The 25,701-nt window shown below is 41.5% G+C and overlaps 2 protein-coding genes across 6 annotated transcripts in view; one reads left to right on the top strand and one right to left on the bottom strand.

Moving 5' to 3' along the window:
* PLAG1 (PLAG1 zinc finger) overlaps window positions 1–5,959 on the bottom strand; it is a 48,797-nt gene extending 42,838 nt beyond the window's left edge. For both annotated transcript variants that reach the window (XM_054284982.1, XM_054284983.1), the window contains exon 1: window positions 5,840–5,959. The gene's annotated coding sequence lies outside the window, so the exon portion shown is untranslated. The remainder of the gene's footprint in view (window positions 1–5,839) is intronic.
* Window positions 5,960–6,237: 278 nt separating this feature from the next.
* On the top strand, window positions 6,238–14,236 carry CHCHD7 (coiled-coil-helix-coiled-coil-helix domain containing 7). 4 transcript variants are annotated; one of them, XR_008483613.1, is made up of 6 exons: window positions 6,238–6,389; window positions 9,107–9,184; window positions 9,762–9,860; window positions 10,619–11,041; window positions 12,666–12,791; window positions 14,112–14,236. XR_008483613.1 is itself a non-coding variant. In XM_054284726.1 (4 exons), exons 2-4 carry the CDS (start codon window positions 9,131–9,133, stop codon window positions 10,718–10,720), a joined length of 255 nt encoding a protein of 84 aa, XP_054140701.1. In that variant the 5' UTR covers window positions 6,238–6,389; window positions 9,107–9,130; the 3' UTR covers window positions 10,721–11,702. The 4 variants fall into 4 exon arrangements, 1 of the variants encoding a protein (XP_054140701.1); XR_008483612.1 differs by lacking the exon at window positions 14,112–14,236 and adding an exon at window positions 13,201–14,000; XR_008483611.1 differs by lacking the exon at window positions 14,112–14,236 and having other exon boundaries at window positions 12,666–14,000.
* Window positions 14,237–25,701: the final 11,465 nt, after the last annotated feature.

Genomic DNA, 25,701 nt, shown 5'->3' with positions numbered 1-25,701 from the left:
AGAATAGGTCATCACTCTGGCCATGTATTTTAATGTATTTGACAAGGTATCTCTACACTCTGGACAATGAACCAGGAAGGACAGAAAAGAAGGCTACAGAGAAGGATATAATAGAAATTATTTCTTCCTTCAACATGAGAATAATTACATATTCTTTCTCACTCTTGACAGTCAGGTATGTACTTATACAATCACCTCAAAGCCCTGACATATGTGGTGGCTAATTTCAATGCCATGATCCTACAGTAACCGTTTGCTAGACATGCAGGGTCCATTTAAATATTAAAAATTTTAATACATCATATGAGAAGGCCCCATTCTTTAAAACTGTGAGCACACAACTACTCTAAAAAGCATGCTGTATCTTTCCAAAAGTCAAAAAACTCCCTCCAGTTCTATGAATTTCTGTGATTTGTCCTAAGATGAGACAATAACAGGTGAACAGTGATACAGATGTAGATAGAAAACACTTTGACAACACAAACTAAATAAAAATAAAACAACCTGCAGTAATGGTGACCAGTTCTGTTTAATATTAGGTTTTCTGAACTTGCATACAATTAGGATCTTTTGCATTTGATATTTGGTGGACAACTGTTTATTTAAAATGAATTAGTAACTGCAATCTATGCAATTTCAGATAAATGTTCACTATATCCCTTGACAACTAAAAAAAAAAAAAAGCATCTGTGTAAGTGATTATATTGAGAGTTAATCAGTGTTTTACATTCAAGTTACAAGATCACACAATTTAAAAATCAATATAAATTGAATTAAATTCTAGATGTGGGGTTTTTTAAGATTAGATGAAAATACACAATTGTCTACTATCAAATGCCCAGATAACTGCAAAAAAACCCACTCCAATGCTTCAGAAATTTAAACATTTTATGTTTGATCAATACAAGTGTTACTTTGTTCTATTATTTGAATTATTTTAAATAGTTTTTTAAGGCTACCTAAACATTTGGTAATCAGTTAAAGATGCTTAGCAGTTCAGTGGATAAATGCTGCACATTTCTTTCAAAAGCTCTGCAAGCTAAATCCTTACTAGGAGCAGATATTTGGAGAATAACTCCTTGAAAGCAAATTCTCTATCACTTCAGTGGTGGTCACTGCTAGCTCCTTTTAAGTCTACACTGATTTGAGAATGGTCTAAGTACTTGAACAGATTTCATGTTTTCCAGAATATTTCTGCTTGGTAAACATAAAAATTTGTTCAAGAACTCTACCAAAAAGTATTTGTTCACAAAAACTGGTTTTAACAACATAAGGGGTTATAGACAGAAAATTTAAAAACTTATGGTTTAGACTCTGAAGTAAAAACATTTATTTTACCAAATAACCTTGAACAGCTACAAACAGTGGTTTATTTAGAACATGAGTAGTGCCCTCCTTAACCCATATTAATTTTAAAACACATGCAATACTCTGAAAGGAGGAGACTTTAGGGCACCATTTTGACTAACCAGCTGCAGAGATGGACAACCATTAGAAGTGGCTGCACTTTGTGCACAGTGCCTTTTAAGAAACTTTTTAAAAGTTTCTTAATTGAAATCTCAAAAGTTCTACATTGAAAAATAATTTTTCAGGATAATTACTAAATTAAAAGTACACACCAAGAGACACATTTGAGCTAAGCATTCAAGGAAAGCTGAATGCATGTCACTTTAGATTCCTGTATTGGCTTGAACTGTTGTAGAATACTGTAGTTATTAATTTTTAAACATTACTGGATAGGATTGGTAAGTCTCTAAAAAGGATTTCAATACATTTACACCTCTCCTGTTTACCTAGAAAAAGTAGGTTAACTTCACCAACAACAGACCATAGTATTTGTTTCCTCAGGTGTTTTAATTTCAGAAAATATTGAAAAAATCAAACTGTATCATCTATGGAATCAGACCAATACATAATAAAGAAGATTATCTTAACTCTTAGAACAAGGAAGCTTTGAAAGTTACTTTGTATTTTTATTTTTTAAAAAACACTTCTTCACTGTAAGAATTCTGTTTTCTACAAAAAAGTTTGTAAAAAAACAATCCTAAACAACATTCTTTTCTGCTATTATTATCTCCATCTGGATTATACCTTAAAATTAAATCCAGTTTAGAAGAGTATCAAATTCTGAGAGAACACCCTTTCCTCTTTCTCCACCCTAAATCCTGAATTTTGTACTATGCTTGGATACACCAAATTTACTTTGTAATACACAGGTGTAAGTCAAGAAAGATACTTCACAACACTGCTTCTTTCACATTGTTACTATCAGTGTCTATACCTATTTTCAGCATTAAAATATTAATGATTAAAAAGCTCCAAATTAGGTAAAAATGCAGAGGCATGTTAAGCACTTCACACTGATGGTCACAGAAACAGCATTTGAAGAGTTCTCAGTACCATTAACTAGTTTATTTAAGTTAGTTCTGCACATCTAGTACCATCTGTCTCTCTACCCTGGTACATTAAAACTACCAACATATGGTGAACTGCTATTAATTTATCAAATTTCTATGCATTCCAGGGTAATGTTACTTCAGTCAATAAAAATAATAGATCAGTTTAAGAAATATTCAGAAAGGAACTTTAAAGTCTGAATTCTTACTAACTATAAAAAAGATCTCTACACCATAAAAGGCAGTTTTGGAAAAACATTCAATATCATTCCTTTATACAAAAAGATTAATCTTTCTTCCTTAATGACCCTTTTTTCTAACTTAAGAGCAGTTAATGTGATTTAATTTTCACAACTGTGAGTCACTGGAAAACTTCGAGATTTCTGCCCAAATCTTTAACCACAAGGCTATCCCAGGCAACAAGTTTCTTTGGTCACCCTTGCAGAAAGGGTACAGATCATTTGCAAGCACAGGCTATTCAACACAGAGGGCTATCACAACTCCTGCTCAACTTGCACAGATTCACAGCAAACATGTGCTGCAATAGCCTCCATCCAAGTCCAGCAGCCCATCTCCCCTCTCAAGAAGCGCATACCTGTACTCAGTTTTCAATCTAGAACTAAGTACAAAGGCTCCAAAACCAAAGCAAGTGTAAAGGCAACATTGCAACTCCTCATAAAGGTATCAAATTGCCATGTTAAGAGGGGATGCTAATTTTTTAAAATAGGACATTCAAAAATAAAATTAAAATACATAGGAGATAATAGAGACAAGCAGAGCATTTCGCATCATCGGAGTTAAACATTTACAAGTTAAAAATTAAGAAAAAAACCAGTATCAGCCAGAACCCATGCTAAAAGCATGCATGCATACACACATGCACACATATACATGACACCAGACCACAGTTAGAATGACTTTTCTTTCTTTAAATAAAGCCAGAGGCAATTCTTCCAAGTCATGTTTTAACTACACACCTAAGGTGTACTTGTAAAGAGCCCCTTCTTTGGCCAATTAAAACCTACAGTTATTTTTCAGTGTTTTCAAAACCTTTGGGAATGGTTTAGGAGATTTAGGCATAGAATAAACTTTTGAACAAACTCAAGTGTTCCCAACAAAACTGAATGTATTCAAAGTAAAAATAATGCACTTCACAACTTTCACAAAATGTCTGTGAAATTGCCCTACACACAGGGAATTCATCCCCTCCCACAGAATTCGCAGCTAGCAGAACAGCACTAGAACTTAATATTATACAACCTGAGACTATTTCATTTCTGCAGCATACAATCCAAAAAACACTCTCCAAAACACAGCATTTTAATTGACACACCAAGAAAACTCCCCTGAAGACCTGCTACACACAAAAGAATTGCTTTGATCCCAACGATTCTGCACGTTTCCCACTGCTATCCTTCCCTAATTTATCAGACTAGGGCCGATTTGATACCTTTCCATTAAAAAAAAAACAACGAAGCACCCCTCTGCCAGAGGCAGAGGTGCTGCAGAGGTGATGATAACCCCAGGAAAAGAGAAGCTGTCTCTTTAAAATGCCCTGCTATGTCCCTGATCCCACGTGGAACCAACATCAGCAGCACTTTCGCATTAACTTCAATGTGAGGCGAGATGAGGCATCATTATTTCATATAAATAAAACGAGGAGGCTGCAGAATACATTCTTTGTAGAGGACAAACAGGTGAACTGAACGTGCCAGGGAAATCAGCAACCACCCGCAGGAGAGGTGCCCTGCCCCCGAGCCCTCTCTGCTCTCCCTATGGAGCATTAGCTCAACCCCACACCACTCTCAAGAATCCAGTTCAAACAGAGGAGCGAGCCACCAAGAAAACTTGAAATTCAAAGGCAACGAAAATGCACTTTATAAACCGGAAAGGTTTACTCTTTGCCTCACACATCCTAATTAGATCAGGAAAGTGACACTACAAAAGCATAACATTCCGGTCCGAAAAAAAAAAAAAAAAAAAAAAAAAGGAAAGAAAAAGACAGAGGAAAAGAAAAGAGCCCCCATCTCCCCAAATCCCCCAAAAACACACACACAAAAAAAGCATTAAAAAAGGAAGTTATAAAGCACCACATCCAGCATTTATCTAATCTAGGATCACTCCACATTACCCCCAAGTTATACACTTTCTGCACCATCATCTCCCCCTACCTCTCTGTCCTGAAAGGGATTTTCACGTTTTCTCATTGTCGGTGGCGAGTTATAAGAGGCTTTTGCCTTTCCAAAGAATTCATCAACAAAAAAAAATAATAAATATTAACTCCTTGCTCCCTGAAACCTTAAAATGGTCTCGGGAAGACACGGGTTTCATACTGTTACCTTGAGGAAGAAAAGGGGGAGCAGCCCCGATTTTTAGGTATTTTTTGGCATTTTTTTCTGATTTTTATTTTGTTATATGCCTCAGTTCTCCCTCCATTTTGGTTGTTTATGATACTGACAACAAGCTGTCCCTGCTCTCTCTCTCTCTCTCTCCGGATCTCTCCTGCTTTCAGTTAGCAAACCCCCCTCCCCAATGCAACACGACTCAGCACTTACTTGGGTTCACACTTTTCTCTAAACACACACCGATGGGGAAGGGAAAAGCTCCTGGGCTACTCGGAGGGGGAGAGCAGGCAAATTCGTTTCTTTATTACGAAAAAAAAAACTTTTGTCCAAAAAACGACGGGAAAGGGGGGTCGAGTGCCCCAAAGTCACTCCGGATCCCCCCAAAGACGCGGCCGCCAGGTCCGGGGGACACCCCACGGATAGCCGGGTCCACGGGGGAAATTTCTGTGCGAAATTTGTCCGGTTTGAGGCGGCGGGCGAATTTATATTAATTTTTTCCCTCATTTTTCGGCACCGCGGTCTCTAATGTCTTCCGCTCCCTCTCTCGCCGCTCTCGCCGCTGTCACTGCATTCACAGCACAGGCTCCGGAGAGGCGAGGAGGGGAGGGGGCGGCCGCGCCGCTCCTGCCCCTGCCCCTGCCCCGCGGCCCCGGGCCCGGGCCGCCGCGGGGGTCGGCGGCGGGCACCCCGCGCCCTCCTGCCGTCCCCCGGGCAGCCCCGCCGCCTCGCCCGCTCCTCGCGAACCAGCAGAGCGCCGCGGGGAGGGAGGGGAGGAGTGGAGGAAACTCCTGAGAGAGGTTTTTCTCAAAATCATCTCTTTCTCCCTCCGAAGGGGGGTGGGGGGGGGGCACCGCTCGCCTCGGCTCCCCTCCCCTGCTTTTCCCCCCGGGGGGGTCCGACGCGGGGCGGCGGGGGGCTGCGGGAGATGGGGGGAGAGGGATGGAAGGGAGGGATGGTTAACACAAACTTTTCCTCACTGCTCGCTGCTCCTCTCTCCTCTCCCCCCTCCTTCTCCTCCTCCCCCTTCATAATTTAAATAACCCTGATATTTCCCTGCTAAACCCCGGCGCCTGCCCCCCAAACCCGCAGCAGACTCACCGCGGGAGCCTCAGCATCCCCTCTGCGCCCCGTTTCCACCCTTTACAGTGTTCTCCGATTTTTCTGTAATTTTTTCCCCATATTTCGGGCTGGACGCGGCGGGCCTGGAAATTGTTTGCTTTCCCGTCTTTCCAGCAGCCATTGTAGTGTATGCGCTGCGGTGCAGCCCAGCCTGCCGCACACGCCGCGCCCACACCGCCCGCCGCCCACACGCACCGCGGGTTGGACGCCTCCCCCAGTCAGTCAGGGCCGCGGCCGCGCCCCGCCGCCGGCGCCTGCGGCCCGCGCCGCCCGCCCCGTTGGTGGAAGGAGGCGCCGCTCACGGCCGGGGCGGGCGCGGCGCCGCCGCCATTGGCGGCCCGGCCGTGCCACTCAGAGCCGCCGGGGCGTGGGCGGCGGCGGCGCGGGGCCGGGGGGAGCCGCGGGGCCGGGAGCGGGGTAGGCTGCGCCCGTACTTAAGCGCGCTGCCCGAGCCGCTGACGTCTTTCGAATTGGAGACGGGCTGCCCCGCTCCCGCCCCGGGCTCCAGCGGACACGGCCGGGGACGGAGGTGAGTGCCGCCGGCGGCGACCCGCGCTGTGCCCGCCCGCCGCTTGCCCTTCCCGGCCGGCGCAGAAAAGTGTCGCTCGACCTTCGCCGCCCGCGGGCCGGGGCAGCCCCGCTCGGGCCCGACGGCGGCGCGGCCCGGGCACCGCTCCCTGGCGGCAGGTGGTGCCGAGGGGAGGCGGCGGGAGCGGCCGCGGGGAACGGGCCGGGGCGGGGGAAGGGGTCGCCGGGCGCCTCCGGCCGCTCCGCCGCCGGCGGGAAGCAGGGACCGGGCGGGGGGCGCCGGCCTCGCCTCCGCACCTGGACGGCTCCCGGCCTTCCCCGGGAAGCTGAGCTGGGCAAGGCGGCAGCTCCGCGGTGCTGAGCGTCAGGGACCGCCGGCTGCCTCCTCCTGCCTCCGCCGCCGTAATAGCCCAAAGTGCCGTAGGAATTTTTGTACGGCCTTGGCTCCAGGGTTCAGAGTTTTAATGAGCTGGTCTACGTTGCGGCATAATTAGCGAATTTGTGTCTATCTGTGTGCATTTAAAGCAGACCAAACACTTTTCAATGGGCAGGAGCCTGTAGCGAAGTGCCCTGATTGTTTATGAACTGAAAAAGCCCCAGGGTTAAAGAGTGCCAGCAGCAGCCCTGGTTCTCTGTGGTACGGTTTACAGCTGTTAATGTGTTAAAGCATAATTAAGAACTGTGGCATAGACAAGCCTTCGGTTGTGGTTGGGCTCTGACCTGTAATCTGAAAGCAGGAAGGGAAGCCCGTACATGTGCAGAACCTGGGAGGAGGGGGAAGCTTGCTTCCTGCCCAACTGCTCATTCAGTCACACAGCCGCATTTCGGCGTGACCCGCCTGCCCTTCCAGCTGATAATGTTTCAAGTCTGAAGTACTCCGGAGAGGGAGAGAGAGAGCAGCACACGCTGGAGCTATCAGACCTTTTGGGTTGTACTAAGAATGTTTGAGCATTTGCCCGCTCCGAGCTGTGAGTCTTCATTAGAACCTGAACTGCTTATTCGTTAAGTAGGTGTTTAATGGGTTGTGTGCATCGTTCCTTAGAACGGGCGCGGTTGCAGACTCTGGTAGTGTAATCAAGCTGAAAGCGTCAAGTGCAGTTTGTATAAGGAACACTGATTATGACGGCCCATCCTATGACTCCCAAGTATTCTTTTGGAGAGTAAGTCTGAAGTCGGAGTGAGAATGTACACCTTGAGGCATGTCTGCTTAGGCGGCAACAGCAATGAAGTGCAGAGTTATAAACCAGACACATGCAAACAGCGAAAAGTCTTGTATCTGTTGTGGTGAGTTAGGTGAGGCATTGTGGTATGCTGATTTTGCTTCCTACTTCTCCCTTCTCTCCTCCTTTCTTAACTCTGTGATGATGCTAGTGTACATGCTTGTGTTTCCATTTGAGTTGGAAGTGCCTAATCAAAAATGCACTTCCACCCATCACAAAGGAGAAAATTTGCCTGGCTTGTTAAATTAACTTAAGCACTGGATAGTTCTCAAAAGGAAGTGAAAGCATTTCCCCAATGTTGTTAATTAAAAGGCCCATTTGCAGAAGATGATCATATGCAAAGCAGAGAGAACTCCAAGTACCAGGAAGGTATACGTGCACAGCTTGTAAAACCTAGGGCATGTTTACTGGGAATAGTTTACTTTTACCCAAAGAAGAAAACCCATCTAAAGCATGGTTTTCTATGAGCTACAAAGAGCAGTATTTGATTTTTTTTTTAATCTGCTATCAAGCAAAACAGGCTTTTTACTGCAGACTTGCACTTATCATTCCCTAATGTGCACAGAAACAGGTCTAAGTTAAGAATTAACACCGATTTTTTTTTTTTTTTTGAGAAAATAAAAAACAAGATTAAGTTGTGTCCTTCATTAGCAGTACTTGAATTTGCTCCCTGTGATTCTGATTGCATTGATTCAAGCAGTCATCTGGTCAACATTAATTTATTTTTTTCTAGATTTAGTATTTGTTTAGAACACATACCTGTATTGCCATATGTGTGCCGGAGGCAATGTATAGGGAGCTGTAAAGGGAAAGAGGGTCTGCTGTTCATCTTGATGTCATCATCTTGGATCAGTGTAGAGTCTTGGCACTGAACTCTGTGTCTCTCAAGCTTCAGAGTCAGTGTCAAACTGCTAAATGGTAAGAAATGTGATTCAAGCGTTCATACACAGTGTAAGTGGGTCTGGTCCCACCTTGCGGTGAAACCAGTTCTTTTTCTATGAAATATTTGCTGTAGCAACACAGGAGATAGTGGGCACTTGTTGTACCTGGGAAAGCTCAGTGACGATGCAGATGTGATCCAGCTAAGGAGTAGGGACAAATCTGGAAAAATTTACTTGTACATTCCTCCCACACACTATTAATTGAAGTGTCTACAGTGTGTTGGCTGTGAACAGCTTCTATGGAGCAGTTTCTCCTACACGTGGTCACTTATCCACGAGACACAGGCTGGTGTGAGAGCTGCTGCAGTGGCTCCATTCTGTGCAGGAATTTATCAGGGAGTGAGCAGTCTTTGTGGTGGGCTAAACTTGCCAGTGTTGTCTTGCTGTTACTACTTTTGAAACAACACTTTGCAAAAGAAGGTTGGGTTTTGTTTAGTTTTTTCTTTAAGATAACAAAACTGTGTTGCTAGAAGGCCTTTATTACATCCTGAAATTCAGACTTAATCCTGAGTTACTGTTAAAAGTAGATACTTAACCTGTTTATTTTTCCTTTCTAGCCAAGGTACGAGTGTCTTTCTAGAATGTCCAGGCATGCAAAAAAGCTTAGAGATCATGATATCAATCCATGTCTAGCGGTAAGATGATCAAATTGAGATTGATTTCTGTCTGTACATTTCAGTGTTAAATAATGCACTTTCTAGGGGACTGTTTTGTGGGTAGAACACTGGCATTCTAGCACTTTGAATTAAAAGTTTCTTAAGAGTCTGAAGGTGGGAAGGGCTGAAAATCTTCCATTATAATAAGTGTGAAATAACAAGTTAATTCCCTATAAATAGGAGTAATACAACTGCTGACAGTCTCTTAAATTTTCTGTCCCTAAAACCAGAGCCTGAAATCCTGGTTAGACAAGCTTGGTTATTTTTTAAAAGTATTTTGTGAGTTATACCAAGCATCACTGTAAACAAATATTCTGTGGCCTCTGCAATTACTGTCTGAAGTGTACAGACAGTACTCTATTATCTCCAAATTAAATCACTGCTTGGAAGTACTGATGATCCTTTGTAATAGGTGTTACTTTGCTCTCTTTGATAGTGTTCTTTCATCTGAAGAGTTCACTCCTATCTTCATAGATATTCTGGGACTTGTTAAAATATTTAAACACTGAGTACAGTAACTTCGCTCAGCTCTGAAGTATATTTTCCCCTATTAAAGGAAACAGATGCCACTACAAAATGTATGAATGACAACAACTATAACAAGGATATGTGTACTGATTACTTTTTGAAGTACAAAAACTGCAGAAAATTCTGGGTAAGCACAGTAAACTTTCTAAATTTTGCTCCCTGCTTTGCTTTATGTATGTTACTTCTGACATCCTGCTTTCTGAACCCTTCAAACTCAGCTAAGAATGTTTTTATGGTAACTTACCAGCCCAGGTAGTGTCAGCCCAGTATGCATTGCTGTAAGACTTAAGCACATGCACATCAAAGTACTTCACTTAATTGTTCTGGGTTTACTCTCTTGGATTGAGAGTCAGTGTTCTTGCAGTACCTGATGTTTTCCTTAGAACTTGAGTCACATATTTCTAGTAATAATTTCTCTTTTAAACTGATGCAGTGAAAAAATTCTGAGGCAAGTAAGGTTATCTGGTTTCCCACTGGCTTGGATCATGTTTACTTTAACCTGATATAAAGCTTATTTGGTGGTGGAGAAATACCATGAGGATCTACGTGCAGTTAAACTGTTTTCTGCTGTTTCCTTATGCCATTGAAGTAAAGAGGTTTTAGCTTAGCCTTTAAATACTTGTGCAAACTACAAAAAAAAAAACCTGTTTACAGGCAATTGTGCATTGCTCTGGCATAGAGTAATGGGAATACTGATTGCACTCTATTCTGAAGCAGCAAGGTAAACTATCAGATATCTTGAACTAACTATTAGTACATTTAGTTATCAGCTAATCAGGCTTTTAGAGTACCTGAGTTAATATATAAAGCATTTTTCTATTAAAAATCTTGTTCATTCAGAGCTCAGGGAAATCTGTTCTCATGGTCACTTTGTTCTATTTTCAGCATGGCATTATGATGCAAAGGAAGAGAAGTGGTGTGAAACCAGAGATGCCCTCAGCAGAAGAAAGAAAGAAAATCTTGGAATCAATGGGGAAGCCCTACTGACTGGAAATCTGAATTGACTGTTGTCACAATACATATGAAGACTTGGCAGCAGCAAGTTACCATTTCATGAACCGGATTTTACAGTTGCCATATGTTGGATTAAAATAAGATCTTAAATTTTGAAATGTGGGAGCTTTCTAGGATAGAATTTCCTGGGTTTGTTCCTACTTCTTGTCATAGGAACATGGCCTCTTTTATTGGAAGATACGGGTCTCAATGCCACTTGTGTAGAAACTTTTGGAAGTAGAAACTACCTTGCTGTGAAATGCTAAATATAAAATTAATGGGACTTGAAGAAAGCCTGTTTGAAAAGATGGGTTGGTGAGCATTGCAGTGTGGTTCTAAGACTGGAGCAGATTGAGAAACTGGTACATGCATAGTGTTTCTTGCACTCAGCTGTTCTGCTCAATAGTATGGATTTACCATGTATGAATGTTGAATTCTGTATCCCCAGTTTAAATAAGACTGTTCATGAACTAAAATCCTAAGTCCAACAAGCTTGTCATTGGGTCTGCCACTGCACTTGTCAGGGACAGCAGAAGCTTGCAGTAAGTCAGATCTGCAAGCTGTGCTAGTTAGAAGGTTAGAGACACGGGTGAAGATAAAACTGAACTCCTCAGGTCTGAGCTGCGTAGTAATTTCTGTGGATAGTAAATAGATACTTTGGTGGCGGGCAGGCAGGGGGGACTTGCAGACATGTAAACAGATCCTCTGAGTGACATGGCAGGTTTAACTATAGCACATCTATCTAAGACTCTGGACAGCTGAAACCTGGGGTTTGGAAATGCTTACTCATACGAGATTACAAAGCTCAGTTTAAACAGGTACTCTAATCTTTAATAAGGTTGATTCTTTAGCTAAATTGAACAAGTAATAAATGTAAACATGTTGCTGTCTAGGTGAAATAGTGGTTTTTTACCTTTTATCTTCTGGTGTCCTGGCTTAAAAGCTTGTATCCCGTGATAAAACAGAAAAACTACTGTCATGAGCTCAGGTTCCATGTGAAATCCTTTAGTTCATACTGGGATCAACTTGGCAGAACTCTGACTGACCTCATGAAGGATAGTGTAAAAGTGTTGTCTCTCTATTTAGACTTTTTGGAAAGACTCCATGGCTTTCTGTTTCTCCTGTCTGGCTTGTCTTGTTTCTTTCCACTGTAGGCCTATTTCTTTGCTTGCTGTGATTTCCTTGTTGTTTGATCTGACTAGCAACTCCATAAAATCTGCTGTTGCTCTTTCTTTCTGCTCTGTTTACATCTGAGTTTTGAAATTGATTGATCCTACCCTCTCTGTTGGAATGAGTGTGTAACTCTATGCCTTTTGAGTATGCAGTACTCTGAGCAAAGCTGTACAGCCTTCAAACATGTCACAAGTTTCTCTTGTTGGTTCCTGGCAAGGAAAATGTACTTTCTTCCATCAAGACCATAAGATTCTTTATTTCAAATTACTTTCTCTTCACCTAAAGTGCAAACTTTGACATTTTCCTCTTTTTGTAGTTGGGGTTTTTTGTTGTTGTTGTCTTTGGTTGGTTGTTGTTTGGTGGGGGATTTTTTGTTTGTTTTTGTTTTGGGGGTTTTTATTGTTTTTGTTCCCCTGTGTGTGGAGCTGAATATAGTTTCAAGGGCTTGCTCTTTGCTGCCACATCCTTGCTATCTTTTAATACCCTCCTACATACCAATCTTTCCACTTTTTTTGCCCATTGACACCAGTTCTTTTTTGGCTGATTTTAACATTTTGGTCTCTTCTCGTTGCAGTTTTTCCTAGTACCTTTCTTTCATCTCTGATCTAATGGTATAGTCTTGCAGTGACTTTCTAATAGAGCTCCTTTTGAAGTTGTGTGTTCTCTGTTCTCTTTAATAGTGAGAGAACTTGTTGCTTTCATTAAACTCAGCCATAATACTTCCTCATTAACCATGCCTCTCTTTGATCTTCTTGTTCATCTGCAGATTTTGGGGAGCTGTTGTCCTCTTCCTTAGGGCTGTGTCTCTTCAGACTCTTCTGCCTTTGCTGCCTTTCTGGCTTTTTGCCTCCCTTGGTGTGTCTAAGGGCACCTTCTCTCCTACTTGGCACAGGTTTGTCATTTGCCACCTCTGCTGTATCTTGGGACATGTTCTTTGCTCCTATGGCTTCAACTACTATTCTAGTGCTTGCTGTGTTTCTGTTGCTGTGCTCTTAAATTCTGGGCTTATGTTAAAATCTACAGTATATTTTATGTGCAAGAAAAGCATCATCTTATTCTTGAGGTGGGTATGCCCATTCTTCTTTGCATAAGCTCAAGTTCCTTAACATTATCTCATTTATCCTAGGATTTCCCTTCAAGTCTTCTTTGCATGTAGAAATGCTTATAAGTATAGTATGTAGCAGTGCTTATAATGCACTTGTAAGTTGTTTGTTTTTTTTCCTGACAATATTTGCTCAGGAAGCTTCCACTCATGTTATTTTCTTTGAAAGGATAACTGGCCTATCTTTTGGCATTAATAGGTGGCCTGTGTTGCTTTGTAAAGTGTTTGTAAAGAACTAGCACTGGTCTTCAAAAAATCAGCAAAGGAGATACGTTACTGCTTTCAGGTGTCAGTGCCAGAATGTGGGATTGCAGGATGGGCTAAGGCACATGGAATGCAGGAACAGCAGTCTAACATTACACTTCTGATCATCAGTGGATGTACATGGCAAGCTCCCTGTGGATGTTACAACAAAAATCAGTTTAGTGTAGAGCTGAGAGCAATTTAAGCAGTGACCTTGTTGATTTAATTCAGGTAATCAGTAATCTGTTGTAGGGAATGTAATTTATTTCCATTGTATATTCCTTACTGTTAAATAACACGAGTTTATAAAAAATCTTGAGGGAGCAAGGCGTTTTCTTCCTCATGTTGTAATGTCTCTCAGGAGTGATCTGTTACTGAGTATGAGTTTTTATTATTTTTATCCCTCACTTGAGGTTGCTGTTCTTGCTTTCACTGCTGAAGCTCGAGTGGTAAAGTGTGATAGCTTAAACATAGGCTCTTACGAGTTGAGATTTTTCCATTAATTTTTGTAGTGTGATTAACTACCTTTGGTTGTGAGCCAAAGATAATGGTCTTTTCCTCATACCTGAGAGCTTACATTCCACACTTCATGAAACAGAGGTAAGCTGCAGCCTGCCACTTTTACTGGACCAAAAAACCCCAAAACCTGGGCTGCATTATTAATTTCCCTAAAGCACACCCTTGTATGTTAACCCAGAAAGTGTAACACAGTGGATCAATATAATTCATTAAGAAACAGGGAAAGGGTCCTGTGTGTTGGGTTTTGGTTTTGTTTTTTTCTAAATACATGTAATTACTTATTTTGCTTGATACAAGGACCAAATCTGGATAGTGGCATTAATGTTTGATAATGTTTTTGTTTGACAGCTGGATGGTGCTGTTGCACAACAGACTGAAAACAGAAGCACTCCACCCACTACTAGCTCTTTCAAGCTTTTTTGGTCTCTTCCCACGGAGGTAGCAGAATTCATCCAATAGAAAGGAAAGATTGATCCTGTTGTTATAGTGTTGCTGTCTCAACACTATAAACAGAAAAGGAGGACAGGAGTCTAAACCATTGCTGGGAAATAGGGGATTTCTGTGCAGCCTGAGAAGCCCTAGAATATGGTCCTTGATAGATTTTTTTTTTTCAGTGTGGTTATTTGATCACAACTAGGCACTGAACAGCAACTGTAGGCTTTCTCCCAGGTCTAGGTGAATATCCTGATTCCCATCTGTACATTTTTGCCTTCTCATTTTTTCTGTTACTCTACAGTGCAAGGCCTTGTCTGGCTCAGAGTTTTCTGCTACCTCAATTGGGATGAGTCTGTGCTCTTGAAGATATTCAAAGGAAATTCACAGAATTGCAGAGTATCCTGATTTGGAAAGGACCACAAGAATCATTGAATCCAAGTTATCTAGCTCTAGAATCCTGAAAATTTCTTTGGATTTAGCTGAAGCTTTTGAAAGGCAGGGAGTTGAATCTGCTGCTGCTCCAAGTCTTTCATGATCTAGTAATGAAACTTCTGCACTCAAGTGATGAAGAAAATGTGCATAGAGGAGCTTTTGGTAATACTTTTGCAGAACAGATAAGATGAATTTAGAGTGCAAAACATTATGCTGTTCTAATGCATTTGGAGACAGCCCTTAACTCATGTTAAAAGTATCTACATCTTTAAAGTTGGTCTTTCAAAATAGCCATGAAATAATTATTGTGTGGAAAAACACCATTGCAGGTTTTTGTTTTCTTGGAAGAATCTCAGGCAACTGGAAGAAATAGTTCTGTAAGTATTAAAGTAGTAAAAAAATAAAGCAAGCTGGCTATTTCAGAATATTTTAACTTTTATTGCAACCTGTTTGATATGAAGAAGAAAACAGAAGTACTGCATTTATATTAACTAAATGCAGTGGATCACTTAATTGCTTTATGACATATATGATACCATATGTAGTAACTCAAACCATCAGATTGTAAGTAATTTTTCTATATTCTTTGGGTTTCTACCTTGATGAGTCCTATCTCAAAATCCTTTTTTGGAAGAATGGTTCTGAAGATCCTCAGTCATTACTTGCTCTTACAAGTCCCACTACCCTTGAGATATGTCTTTACCTATTTTACTGCTAATAAACTGTTATTATTATATATATTATATATATATTATTATATATAATAAAACTAATAAACTGCTGTGCACTGCAAACACTTCCTGATATCAAGTGACTGGCAGAACACAACAGAATTCTGCATAGAACAAAATTGAGCTAGTGTCTGTCAAAATAGAAAACAATTGTAACAAAGTCATGTGTAATGACAAAAAAAGATTATGCTCAAAATATATTCAGTCAATACCTCATTTCTATAAGCAATTCACAGCTCTAAGACAAATTTACACTAATAGAAATAGTGTAGGGACAGTAGGGGCCATCAGCTCACACCTAACTTTGAAGAATCTAAAAATTTTTAATTGATGATAAAAGATTGCAAGCATTTTGGCAAAAAAAGATTTTGCAGTGTTTTTGTGGAAATAGCCTGCTGGTAATATTTTGTAACTATGTCACACATGAATCTCAAATTTTTGTTTCCCTGAAATGTGGTTCCCTGAGCAGTCCTTGTCTGCAGAGTTGCCTGCAGCTGTTGAAGTTGTCAGCAAATGTGATTGCATATTACAAATAGGGTGGTATTTTCTCCTATTTTTATTAAATAGTGGAATTGAATAAAGTTGCTGCATTGAAATATGTCAGTCATATAGTTCTTGCTTCAATCTGTAGGTTACAAAAGGATGGAATGAAGCTAACAAGATAAATCCTTAGGTAGGGTGTGCACTGTGAATTTACCATATCCTGCAATATCAGTTTTGAGTACTCTCTGCCTATATTTTTCCTGATGCTGTATGAATTTGAATGGATGTTACTGATAATCCAAGAAATGCTGTGTCTTGGTATTTATGTGACAGGTAAACTAAAGTGGTTCTTAAATGTGATAGTTCAAGATGTTGGAAAAACCCCTTTGACTTTCAGATTGAAAGTGAACAGGTCTTGAGGGTTCTGTATGTGTTGACTGTTGTGTTTAGACATCAAAAGCCTATGGATGATGGAAACTTTGATCCCAGAAGTCTGGTGCTTCATGTTCTACCTTGCACTTTGGTGCTGCCAGTGCTGATGGACTGCTTGTTCCTACCTCCACACTGCTGAGATGTATGGAAAAAATATTTCATCAGCCTTGAGGATTGACTGTGAAGTCTGCTAGGGTGTAGGTGAACAGAAGGAAATTTATTTTTCGTCCATTGTTTGAAAGGCCATCTTTACAGCATTCCCTTCAGTAACTGCTGTTCCATGTCCCTGCTTCCTCCCTCCAGCAGGTGCCTCTGTGATCCCCAGCATCAGTGCTAACACAGGCCTCTACCCTGGGGCATGTATCCAGCTGCCCGATAGATAGCAGAGGGAAAAGGGGAATAAGCATTGTTCTGCAGCCCAGCTGGACCTCTGAGCACCTCTCTTGTATCCCTTCCCTGGCTGGAAGGGACAATGTAGGGTGTCTGAGTAAGCAGCAAAGTACAGGAAGCAAATGCTGAGATCACAGCTGCTCTCACAAGTCAGAAGAGGCTTTCTGTGCTTGAAAAAAGGCTTAGCTGTTCAAAGCTGTGAGCACCCAGGGACTGTGATTCTTAAACTCAGAGCTGTAAGACTGGGTCCAGCTGTTAGCCTGGCACTACCCAGTCCACCATTAAATCCTGTCCCTGGGCACATCTACACATCCTTCCAATAGCTCCAGGAATGGTGACTCCACCACTCCTCTGAGCAGCCTCTTCCAATGGTTCACAACCCTTTTGGTGAATAAAATTTTCCAAGTCTCCAATCTAAAGCTTCCCCTGGCAAAACATGAGGCCTTTTCCTCTTGTTTGTTACCTGGGAGAAGAAACTGACTCTCACCTCATTACAAGCTGCTTTCAGGTTGTTGCAGAGAGCAATGAGGTCCCCCACTGAGCATCCTTTTCTCCTGGCAAAACAACCCCAGTTCCATTAGCTGCTTCTCATAAAACTTGTGCTCTAGACCCTTCTTGAAGAATGCCTAGCCTGCCTGGACTTGTTTTCCCCTCAGGACTGCTTCTGAAGCAGTGGAATCAACCAGGCTCCTAAACAGTCCAAAATCTGTCAGTAGGTATCCAATGTGGCAGTTCTGCTGGACACATCTCCCTCCTACTCCTCCACCTGCTCCCTTCCTGAGAATCAAAAACTCATTTCATGACTGCATGCCCCAGATGGTTTCCAACAGTCCTTTTCTGTTCACAAATAGGGTGTCCTCCCTAATTGGCTCCTTCATCAGCTCTGTTAGGAAGTTTTCTTCCACACTCCAGGAATGTCCTGGACTGTTTTCTCTCTGCTGTGCTTTATGAGGTGGCAAGCAGCTAGAAGTAGATAGAACCTAGAAGGAACCATGGTCTCCTAGCACCTTCAGCCAGGCAGTCTAAATAGTCTTTACAGTGTGCTCATCTATTTTGTCATAGATGTGCTCACACTGCAATTGGGTGCTGCAAGCATATGTGTATGAGAAGCAGAAAACCACTGGAAAGGCTCACTTACATCTGCATCAAAAGCAGCTTTCAGATTTCTGTCATTTAAATTTTAATGTTCAAAACCCTGATAATCAATTACAATATTAAATAACACTTCAGTTCTTTTAGTGTCTCTGTGAGACAAGAAGAGTACACTAAATGCTTTGGCTTTCTGTAGTTGAGGAAAATTTCCAGCCAGGAGTTGGTAGAAAGCATCAGTATCTCTTTCTCCTCCAGTTTGGCAGCTGCAGGAGATCAGCCTGCCAGAAAAGCTGCTATAAAGCTGGATGTTAGCAAACAGGCAGCTGCTCCTTGAGTTGGGGAAATCTCGTTCTCTGACCCAAATGGGTACAGATCAACCCAGTTCTGTACAGGTCTGGAAACGCAGGCTGCTCATTTTTCATTGTGCTGGTGAGGTCATTTGTTGCTGATTATTGCTACCAGTTGGCCTCTGTAAAGCCCCAAGAAACTGACACAGTTTCTAAAATCAGAGCAATTTGCTAACTTAAAATATTGATTCATTTGATTAATTTGGTTTTGTTCATATCCTTTCTTGGGTCTAGAATTGCTGTTTACTTGTAGAAAATGATTCTTTGGGCAAGCTTTTCCTCATGAGTTATTTCCAGTTCAGCTTTCATGTTGCTAGACTCTGCACCAACCCAAGAGAAAACACATTTGCTGTTCAGTAAGGGACTAATACCATTGATGAGATGTGCCTGACACAGGAGGTTCACAGATGTTCTTGCACAAGCCTTTAGAAGGACATTCAACATGTGGCATTGCAGGAACATACTCAGCAAATCTCTAGGTAAGGAAATTGACTTAATAAACCTCTTTTCATCAAACTAGATGGAACCAAATCAGGTACTTTGCTGAGAAGTTTTTGTTTATTAGTGCAGTATAATTTGCTGCTTACCAAGCTCTGGTACAGGCAGTGTTTGTGAGGGGAAGGCACGGTGGTGTTGGGAGGTTTCCTGCTGGAAGAGGGCAGCTCTGCTGGGAGCATAGCGGTGCTTGCTGCAGAGATGCTCCTCCTCTGTATCCTTAAGGAAGGGACACAACATATTGCTACACAACCCATCCCAAAAAAATCACTTGACATGAAAACCAAAGAAAGCTGAGCTGTTTGGTAGCCTGTTTGCTGCTTTTCATTTCATCAGTGATAAACATCAGAGAGAAGCTAAAGTAGGAAATTGTCAGAATAGCAGAAGGCATCCCAGGACTCTGCTTCCCGTCTCATAATTATTTCTGGGGTTTCTAACAAGAGGTACCATTCACTGTGCTACCTTCACATGCATAAACCCTTCTGTGGGTAGTGAATGTGTTGGCATATGCAGAGTTCTTTCAAAAGTCCATATTCAATACAGATTTCAACATCTGGACAACAAGTTATCTCTCTGTATCCCCAAGTAGCACAGAAGTTGGCCATGTTTTATAATTAAGTGTGATTTCTCCAAAAAGAGATTATTGCAGGAAAAAGATATTCTTCTTCCATCAGAAGTTGCCTCCCTGTATCTTTTTCTCTGCTGGAAGATATGTTCTCTGCTGGGATATGCTTTTCTTCACAGAGGATCTTGGATTAAGGATCACGTGCTTTGGATTTTGCCTAACAGGTGGCCTGTCAGGTAGCTCACAGATAGTGCTGACTCCCACAGTATTTATCCAAATGACCTTAAAATGACTTATTCAAAGAAACAAAGTGAAGGTCATAGCCTTTCCCACCTCAACCCCCCATTCCAATAGCTGAAGTAGTGACATCTAATATTGGTTTGCCAGATTATTTCACATAATGTCACAAGAGACCCTACCTAACCAAACAGTAGTCAGCATATGCTGGATAATGTAACAAGTGTAGAATTAATAAAGTGGTATCGTAGGTGGTGAAACACAGGGCTTTTGGATGCCTTGCTCTGAGAAAAGCCATGATAAAGACCTGCCTTCATAATAAGGTATGAAACTGTCATTCTGGCAGTCTAGTAAGCTCTGTTTGACACTGGGAGAATGATACCTACTCAGGAACAGCAGGACATAATAGAGAGTTCCTGTACTATAAATAAGGGTAATCTAAACAAAGTTTTCCTCATATACATTTCTTAAACTATTTATGGTATTTATGCAGATCATATTACTAGTACCTTTTTTCCTCAGGTACTAAAAGTCCCTAATTCTTGAGAGAAAAAATAAAGGTGTTTGTTAGTAGCTTGGTGCTTCTTATGCATCTGCCTTGAATTTTTCCCTGCTATGGAGGACAGCTAAGATTTAATTAACTACAAGCAGAAAAATAACTTCTAAATTCCTCATAAAGACCATATTCTGCCAGCTGGGCCAAAAAAAAAAAAAAAACCAAAACCAAAAAATATGCAAGTAATGGCAGCTAATGGCACTTCCAAATAGGCCTTCTCTAATCCTATTACCGAGATGAGTAGTTTGTACCTATACCAATAGTTTAATCCCACTCCTCATGTTCTTACACCTTCATCCAAGTTCCTCAAGGAGTTGCAACACATGGTAAATTCAAGTCCCTCCTCCCATCTGGAGAAGTTGGTGCAAAAAAAGAAGATATAGGAGTATTTTGCCTCTACTCATGTTCCTCAGAAACAGCTTTTCTTGGGAAGCTGGAGCCTAGTTCTAGTCCAGTTTTCTTGTCCTGAGGTAAACCCAAAGTTTGCCTTTGAGAAGACAAGTGTGTTCACTTTTTTCACCTCTACCCTTGATGGCAGAAATTGTTTTCAACCCAGGCTGCATGGTCAGTGGAAGTGCAGTATATGCTCCTGTTCTGTGGAAATGACAGATCAAAGTGATTATTGGGACTTATTTTGACTGTAGCCAAGTGTTCTAAAGCATTACACAGTCTGTGAATTTGTTTTTTCTTCGCTGTTAATGAATAACCCACTGTGTACCTTTATGTTGCAAAGTTTGGTGTTTCAATTGTTCATTGCAGAACATGGAAAGCAACTAATTATTACTAGTTTGTTTGGGGTTTTTTTAAAGTGGTGCCCATGATTAGTAGACAAAACATTTTAAGGTGAGATAAATTGAAGGGCTGAGCTATCTAACAGCTCACCATTGCTCCCTTTACCCTTTTACCCTGTCCCATTACCTAGAACAGCTCATCTTCAGCCTTCCACCAGTTTTTACACTTGCTGGGTTCTTCACTGGACTGCTCTCATTTGCTAACAAAGCAGCTTAAAGGGAAGAGCTTCTCTGTGAGCCGTGACTGGCTGTACATAATTTCACACTTAAACAAAGTGATCATGCAAGCACTAGGACCCATGAGCCTCAGGCACAAAACAGCATCTGCTTACAGATAACCATTTGTGATTGCTGCCCTTCTGTTCAGCTGTGGACATTTGAGCCAAGTGACCTCCCATGTAAGCCTGGGTTACCACCAACCAAAGTGATGAGTCAAGACTGCAACAGCTCACATCCTCTGTGGCTCACCAGAGAGCCCTCTAACACCAAAATACTCTAGCTGCATGTCAGTGACTTCAATTCCAATTTTCCCATCTAATTGTTTAACAACAAAAGCCTGCAAAAAAAGAAGTCTGACTAACTAATCATGAGTATTGCTTCCTGTTTTCTGAAGCTAAACCCAGAACAACGGTTTGTGTAATGATGATGAACTGTTAAATAAAATTAAGTCTCCCTCCCTATGGACCTCATAATAAAAATTGTAAACAATGTTTGGCAAACAAAGCTGCAGGCCTATGGGCTGTCATTCCCAGATGGCATGAATTAGTGGAGAAAGGTTGGTTGTGCTTCCCTTCCCCAGCCACCCACACCTCCCTGGGTTTTGCATGTGCTAGCTTTGGACAGGGATGACTCAGCTGCTGGTGAATCACCTGCTGAAGTGCTGAAAGTGTTGGCTTGGCTGCAGTTCCTCAAGCAACAGTGAGCTGTCAAGGCAGACTGGCAAGAGAATAATCCTCTGCAGCTGGGAGAATTTTTGTGCTTGCACATCTTGATTTGCTGCTAGTAGAGGTTGCACAGATACTACTGTGATTTCAAAAACGCCTATTGAAATCTTGCTTGCTAAAAAACTTCCTTGTGCAACTGTTTATTCATGATAGGGATTTTCATAGCCATTGCTCAAAAGCTGTCTTCATGAGACAACCGGCTGGTGAACGGCTCATGTACAACGTAACTGGAGAAATGCTCCTAAGGGATGTTTCACTGTTTTCCTATTGGTGACCTGAAAATAAGGGAATATTCCAACTAGGGAGATTGTTCCAGAAAAATATATGAGGTCTGAGGTCTATTTCAGAGGTAAATCCTTCTGAAATCTTGCTACTTCAAATTACTGTTTTCTGGATTGGTGGTGATGGAGAAAGACAGAAGGAAAACTAAAAACCACATGGAAAGCTGCCAGGCTCTACATCCCTACATGTCCAAGCAGCTGCTTGGGAGAAAAACATGGAAAACTTGTTGTCACTATGTGGCAAGTCTAAATGTCTTTTACAAGTGAGACTGTTTGAGAGATGATACAAACCAATGTTAGTTTATTACAATAATTTTTAACTTAGGCGAACAATGTGCCTTTTTGACTATTTTATTCAGTGTTGGTATCTTCTTCACCTTAATAGTCAAAGAATCACAGAATCTTTTAGCTTGGAAAAGACCTCTGAGGTCACTGAATCCAACCTATGACCAAACACCACTATGTCAACGAGACCATGGTACTGTCACATCCAGTCTTTCTTTAAACACTGCCAGGGATGGTGACTCTATCCCCTCCCTGGGCATTCAATGCTTAACAGTCCTTTCTATGAAAAAGTTCCTCCTGATGTTCAGCCTGAACCTCCCCTGGCACAGCTTAAGGCTGTGTGCCCTCATCCTGACATTTGTTACCTGGGAGAAGAGGCCAACTCCCCACCTTGCTCCTTTCAGGTAATTGCAGAGAATGATAAGGCCCCACCAGAGCCTCCTTTGCTCCAGGCTAAACAGCCCCAGCTCCCTCAGCCACTCCTCACCAGACTTGTGCTCCAGACCCTTCACCAGCTTTGTTGCCTTCCTCTGGAAATGCTCCAGAACCCAAATGTGACTCCTGATCTGAGGGGCCGAGAACTGAACACAGGGCTCAAGGTGTGGCCTCACCAGTGCTGGGTACATGGGAACAATCACTGCCCTGCTCCTGCTGGCCACACCATTGCTGACACAGGATGCCCCTGGCCTCCTTGGCCACCTGGGCACACGCTGGCTCATGGTCAGATGCTGTTGCCCAGCACCTCCGGGTCATCTTCCACCAGGCTGGTTTCCAGCCACTCTGCCCAGCCTGGACAGGCAGTAGTAGTGTACAGTGTCCAGTAGTAGTGTGTATGCCAGCAGCCTGTTCTCAGCAACAGCAGCACTAGCTGCCCTTGCTGATGAGCAGACATTGTGAGGACATCATCCTCAAGCCTCTCTTGTGGCCCTAAGGAAGAACCAGCATGTGGAGAACAGCAGTGTCATGACTCCTGTTTAGCTGGTTACCCCAGTCACTCTTTCCCAACAGGTATTTCGTATCATCATCTTTGTCAGCACCTTCTGAGCCAAAACCCTCTTTCAAACCAACGACTGCACAATGATGGTTAAATTCCTTGTCATGTAGGGTGGAAAAAACAGAGCCAAAAAAGGACTATTTGAAGTTACATATCTGTGTAACTTCTCATTGTAGCAAAGCCAGAGGGTTCATCACCTGCAGGACCAAGGTAAACAAACAAATCAATCTCTATAAATTCTTATTTTTGGAACAAGTCTGATGTTATTAATATTTATGTGTGGGAAGATCCAAGGATGTGGCAGAATCCCAATATAAACCAGATTTGCTCATATAATCTCTCAATAAGCCTTCAAACTAGTCTTATGATGAGCATATTGTTTGAAAAACAGATAGGGGATTTACTCACAGGCATTCCTTCACGTATTTTCTTATGAGGATTCCACATTAGTAATATTAAAAAATAGCCTATTGTCTGGGATAGCAGACATTGGACTTGATGCTATTTGAGGTTCTTACACACAGGACTAGTGATCCAAAGCATCACCTCATGCAGAATGCAAATATCCATATATATGCAGAAAAGCAAATGCAAGGGTGCACACTCCCCCAGCGCTGCCCACTCTAATCCCATTCCAGCCTCAGTGGAAAGCCACTGCTAAATTCTGTGTGCTTAGTTGCATCAGAGCATACACAAATCTTAACTACAAACAATTATTATCAGCATTGTACTGACTGTGATTTGCCTTTGTTTTGTCTTTCTACCTCAATTTCTTTTCAAACCATCAGCCACTTTAATGTTGGAAGTCTCTATACCACTGAAGCTAACTATTTACATTATGTTAACTGTAATCTAAAGTTAACACATATGTGTGTGCAAGTTTATAGGTATTTATCTTTTTCTTCTAAGACAATTACTTTTGTTAAGAGACAATTACTTTAAGAGACTATAGTCCAGTTACAATCAATCAACTTTGCTAATCTCTAAAAATATCCAAGGTAACAGTAGTCAGTTTATAGCAGTCCTTTCTCCATGCAGGCAAAATACAAAGGTTCTTAAAATTTTCCATCCAAGTCTCATTACAGTCCAGCTAGGGAGTGGCAACAGGATGAAAGCCAAGGAATTTCCAGAAATGTTGAAGTGCTACTAAGTCACTACTGACGCAGTGCCCTGACTATTTGCTTGATGAAAGATGCAGGGCCATTCTGCCCCTAATTAGCAGATATTATCAATGCATCCCAAAAAAAGTAAAAAATTCTTGCCTGCTTACAATGGGGAAAGAAAAAGGATACTTATTTCCCCATTTAGGAAAAAATACAAGATTCTAGCACTCTTTGACCCCAGTCTCTGGAAAAGACTATTTTAGTTACCACATTTTCTAAGTCCCTTCCTCAATTCATTCTTTATTCAGATTATATTTGGTTTATAGTTTAAAAGATTAATGCATCTATTAATGTGAAAATATCCTAAAAATATTAGTAGGTGTATAAAATCCAGAGACCAGTCTTCTGCCAGAATGTCTCCCAAAACAGTTTTAATGGAATACACAGGGGTGGAGCCCTAATGAATCCTGAACTTCATTAACCACCACAGAAGCTTTAATGGTTTACATGCAGGAATGTAAGAATGGACATTGTAGATTTCCTTGGGGTGATTTCCTGGATTTCAGAGTGGCAAGCTCACATGCTTCAACACAGTCATGAGAATTTTTATTTGGTTGCAAAGGCATAATTTATTGCACTACTCTGTCTCCTTCAAAACCCTCAGAAAAAGAATTGGTATATATCCTGAAGTTATCCCTTAGCTTGTTCTCTTGATCTCCTTGGACTTCTACTGCTACTTTCTGGATTTTAAGACAACACTATTAAAAAGAAAAAAACCCCAAACAAATCAATCTATAACTCAGGTGAAGAACACAGGTATTCTGGGTATGTCTTTGTGGCTTTTTCTGCTATTATACAACAACAAAAAAAAAAAGCACTTATATAGAAAATAATAATACAGGACAGGCCTTCACACTGGAAATAATGCAACAGCTCTTCCTGTAGATGTGAAAAATCCATTGTTTACATGCCATGTTCTGAAAAAAAATGTTAAAATGGCTAGGCTTGTGGCTGGCTGAATAAAAATAAATGCTGTGAACATGCCACTGTCTCCTTAGTCTAGGTTCCTAGCAGTCAGGGGTGCTACTCCATAAAATGCTTGTGATAAGACATTATTTCATCTGACAGACAAGCCACTACCTGGCTTCAGATGTAAATCTCAAACTACAGTACACTAAATTGCAAAAACTAATTGAAAAGACTTTTAAAGGGGGATAGGCTTGGAAACCTTCCTGTCTGCCTCCTTATACCTCTGTGCATGCAGAATCAAAACAAAATCTAAATATTATACCTCATATATGTATAATTGAAGTGTGAATACATATATGTATGTTTATACATAGCC

The sequence above is a fragment of the Melozone crissalis genome, unplaced genomic scaffold, assembly GCF_028551555.1.
Source record: "Melozone crissalis strain CALT ecotype California unplaced genomic scaffold, PUWL_Pcris_2 ptg000042l_1, whole genome shotgun sequence".
Taxonomy (NCBI): domain Eukaryota; kingdom Metazoa; phylum Chordata; class Aves; order Passeriformes; family Passerellidae; genus Melozone; species Melozone crissalis.
This window is presented reverse-complemented; position numbering and strand designations above follow the sequence as displayed.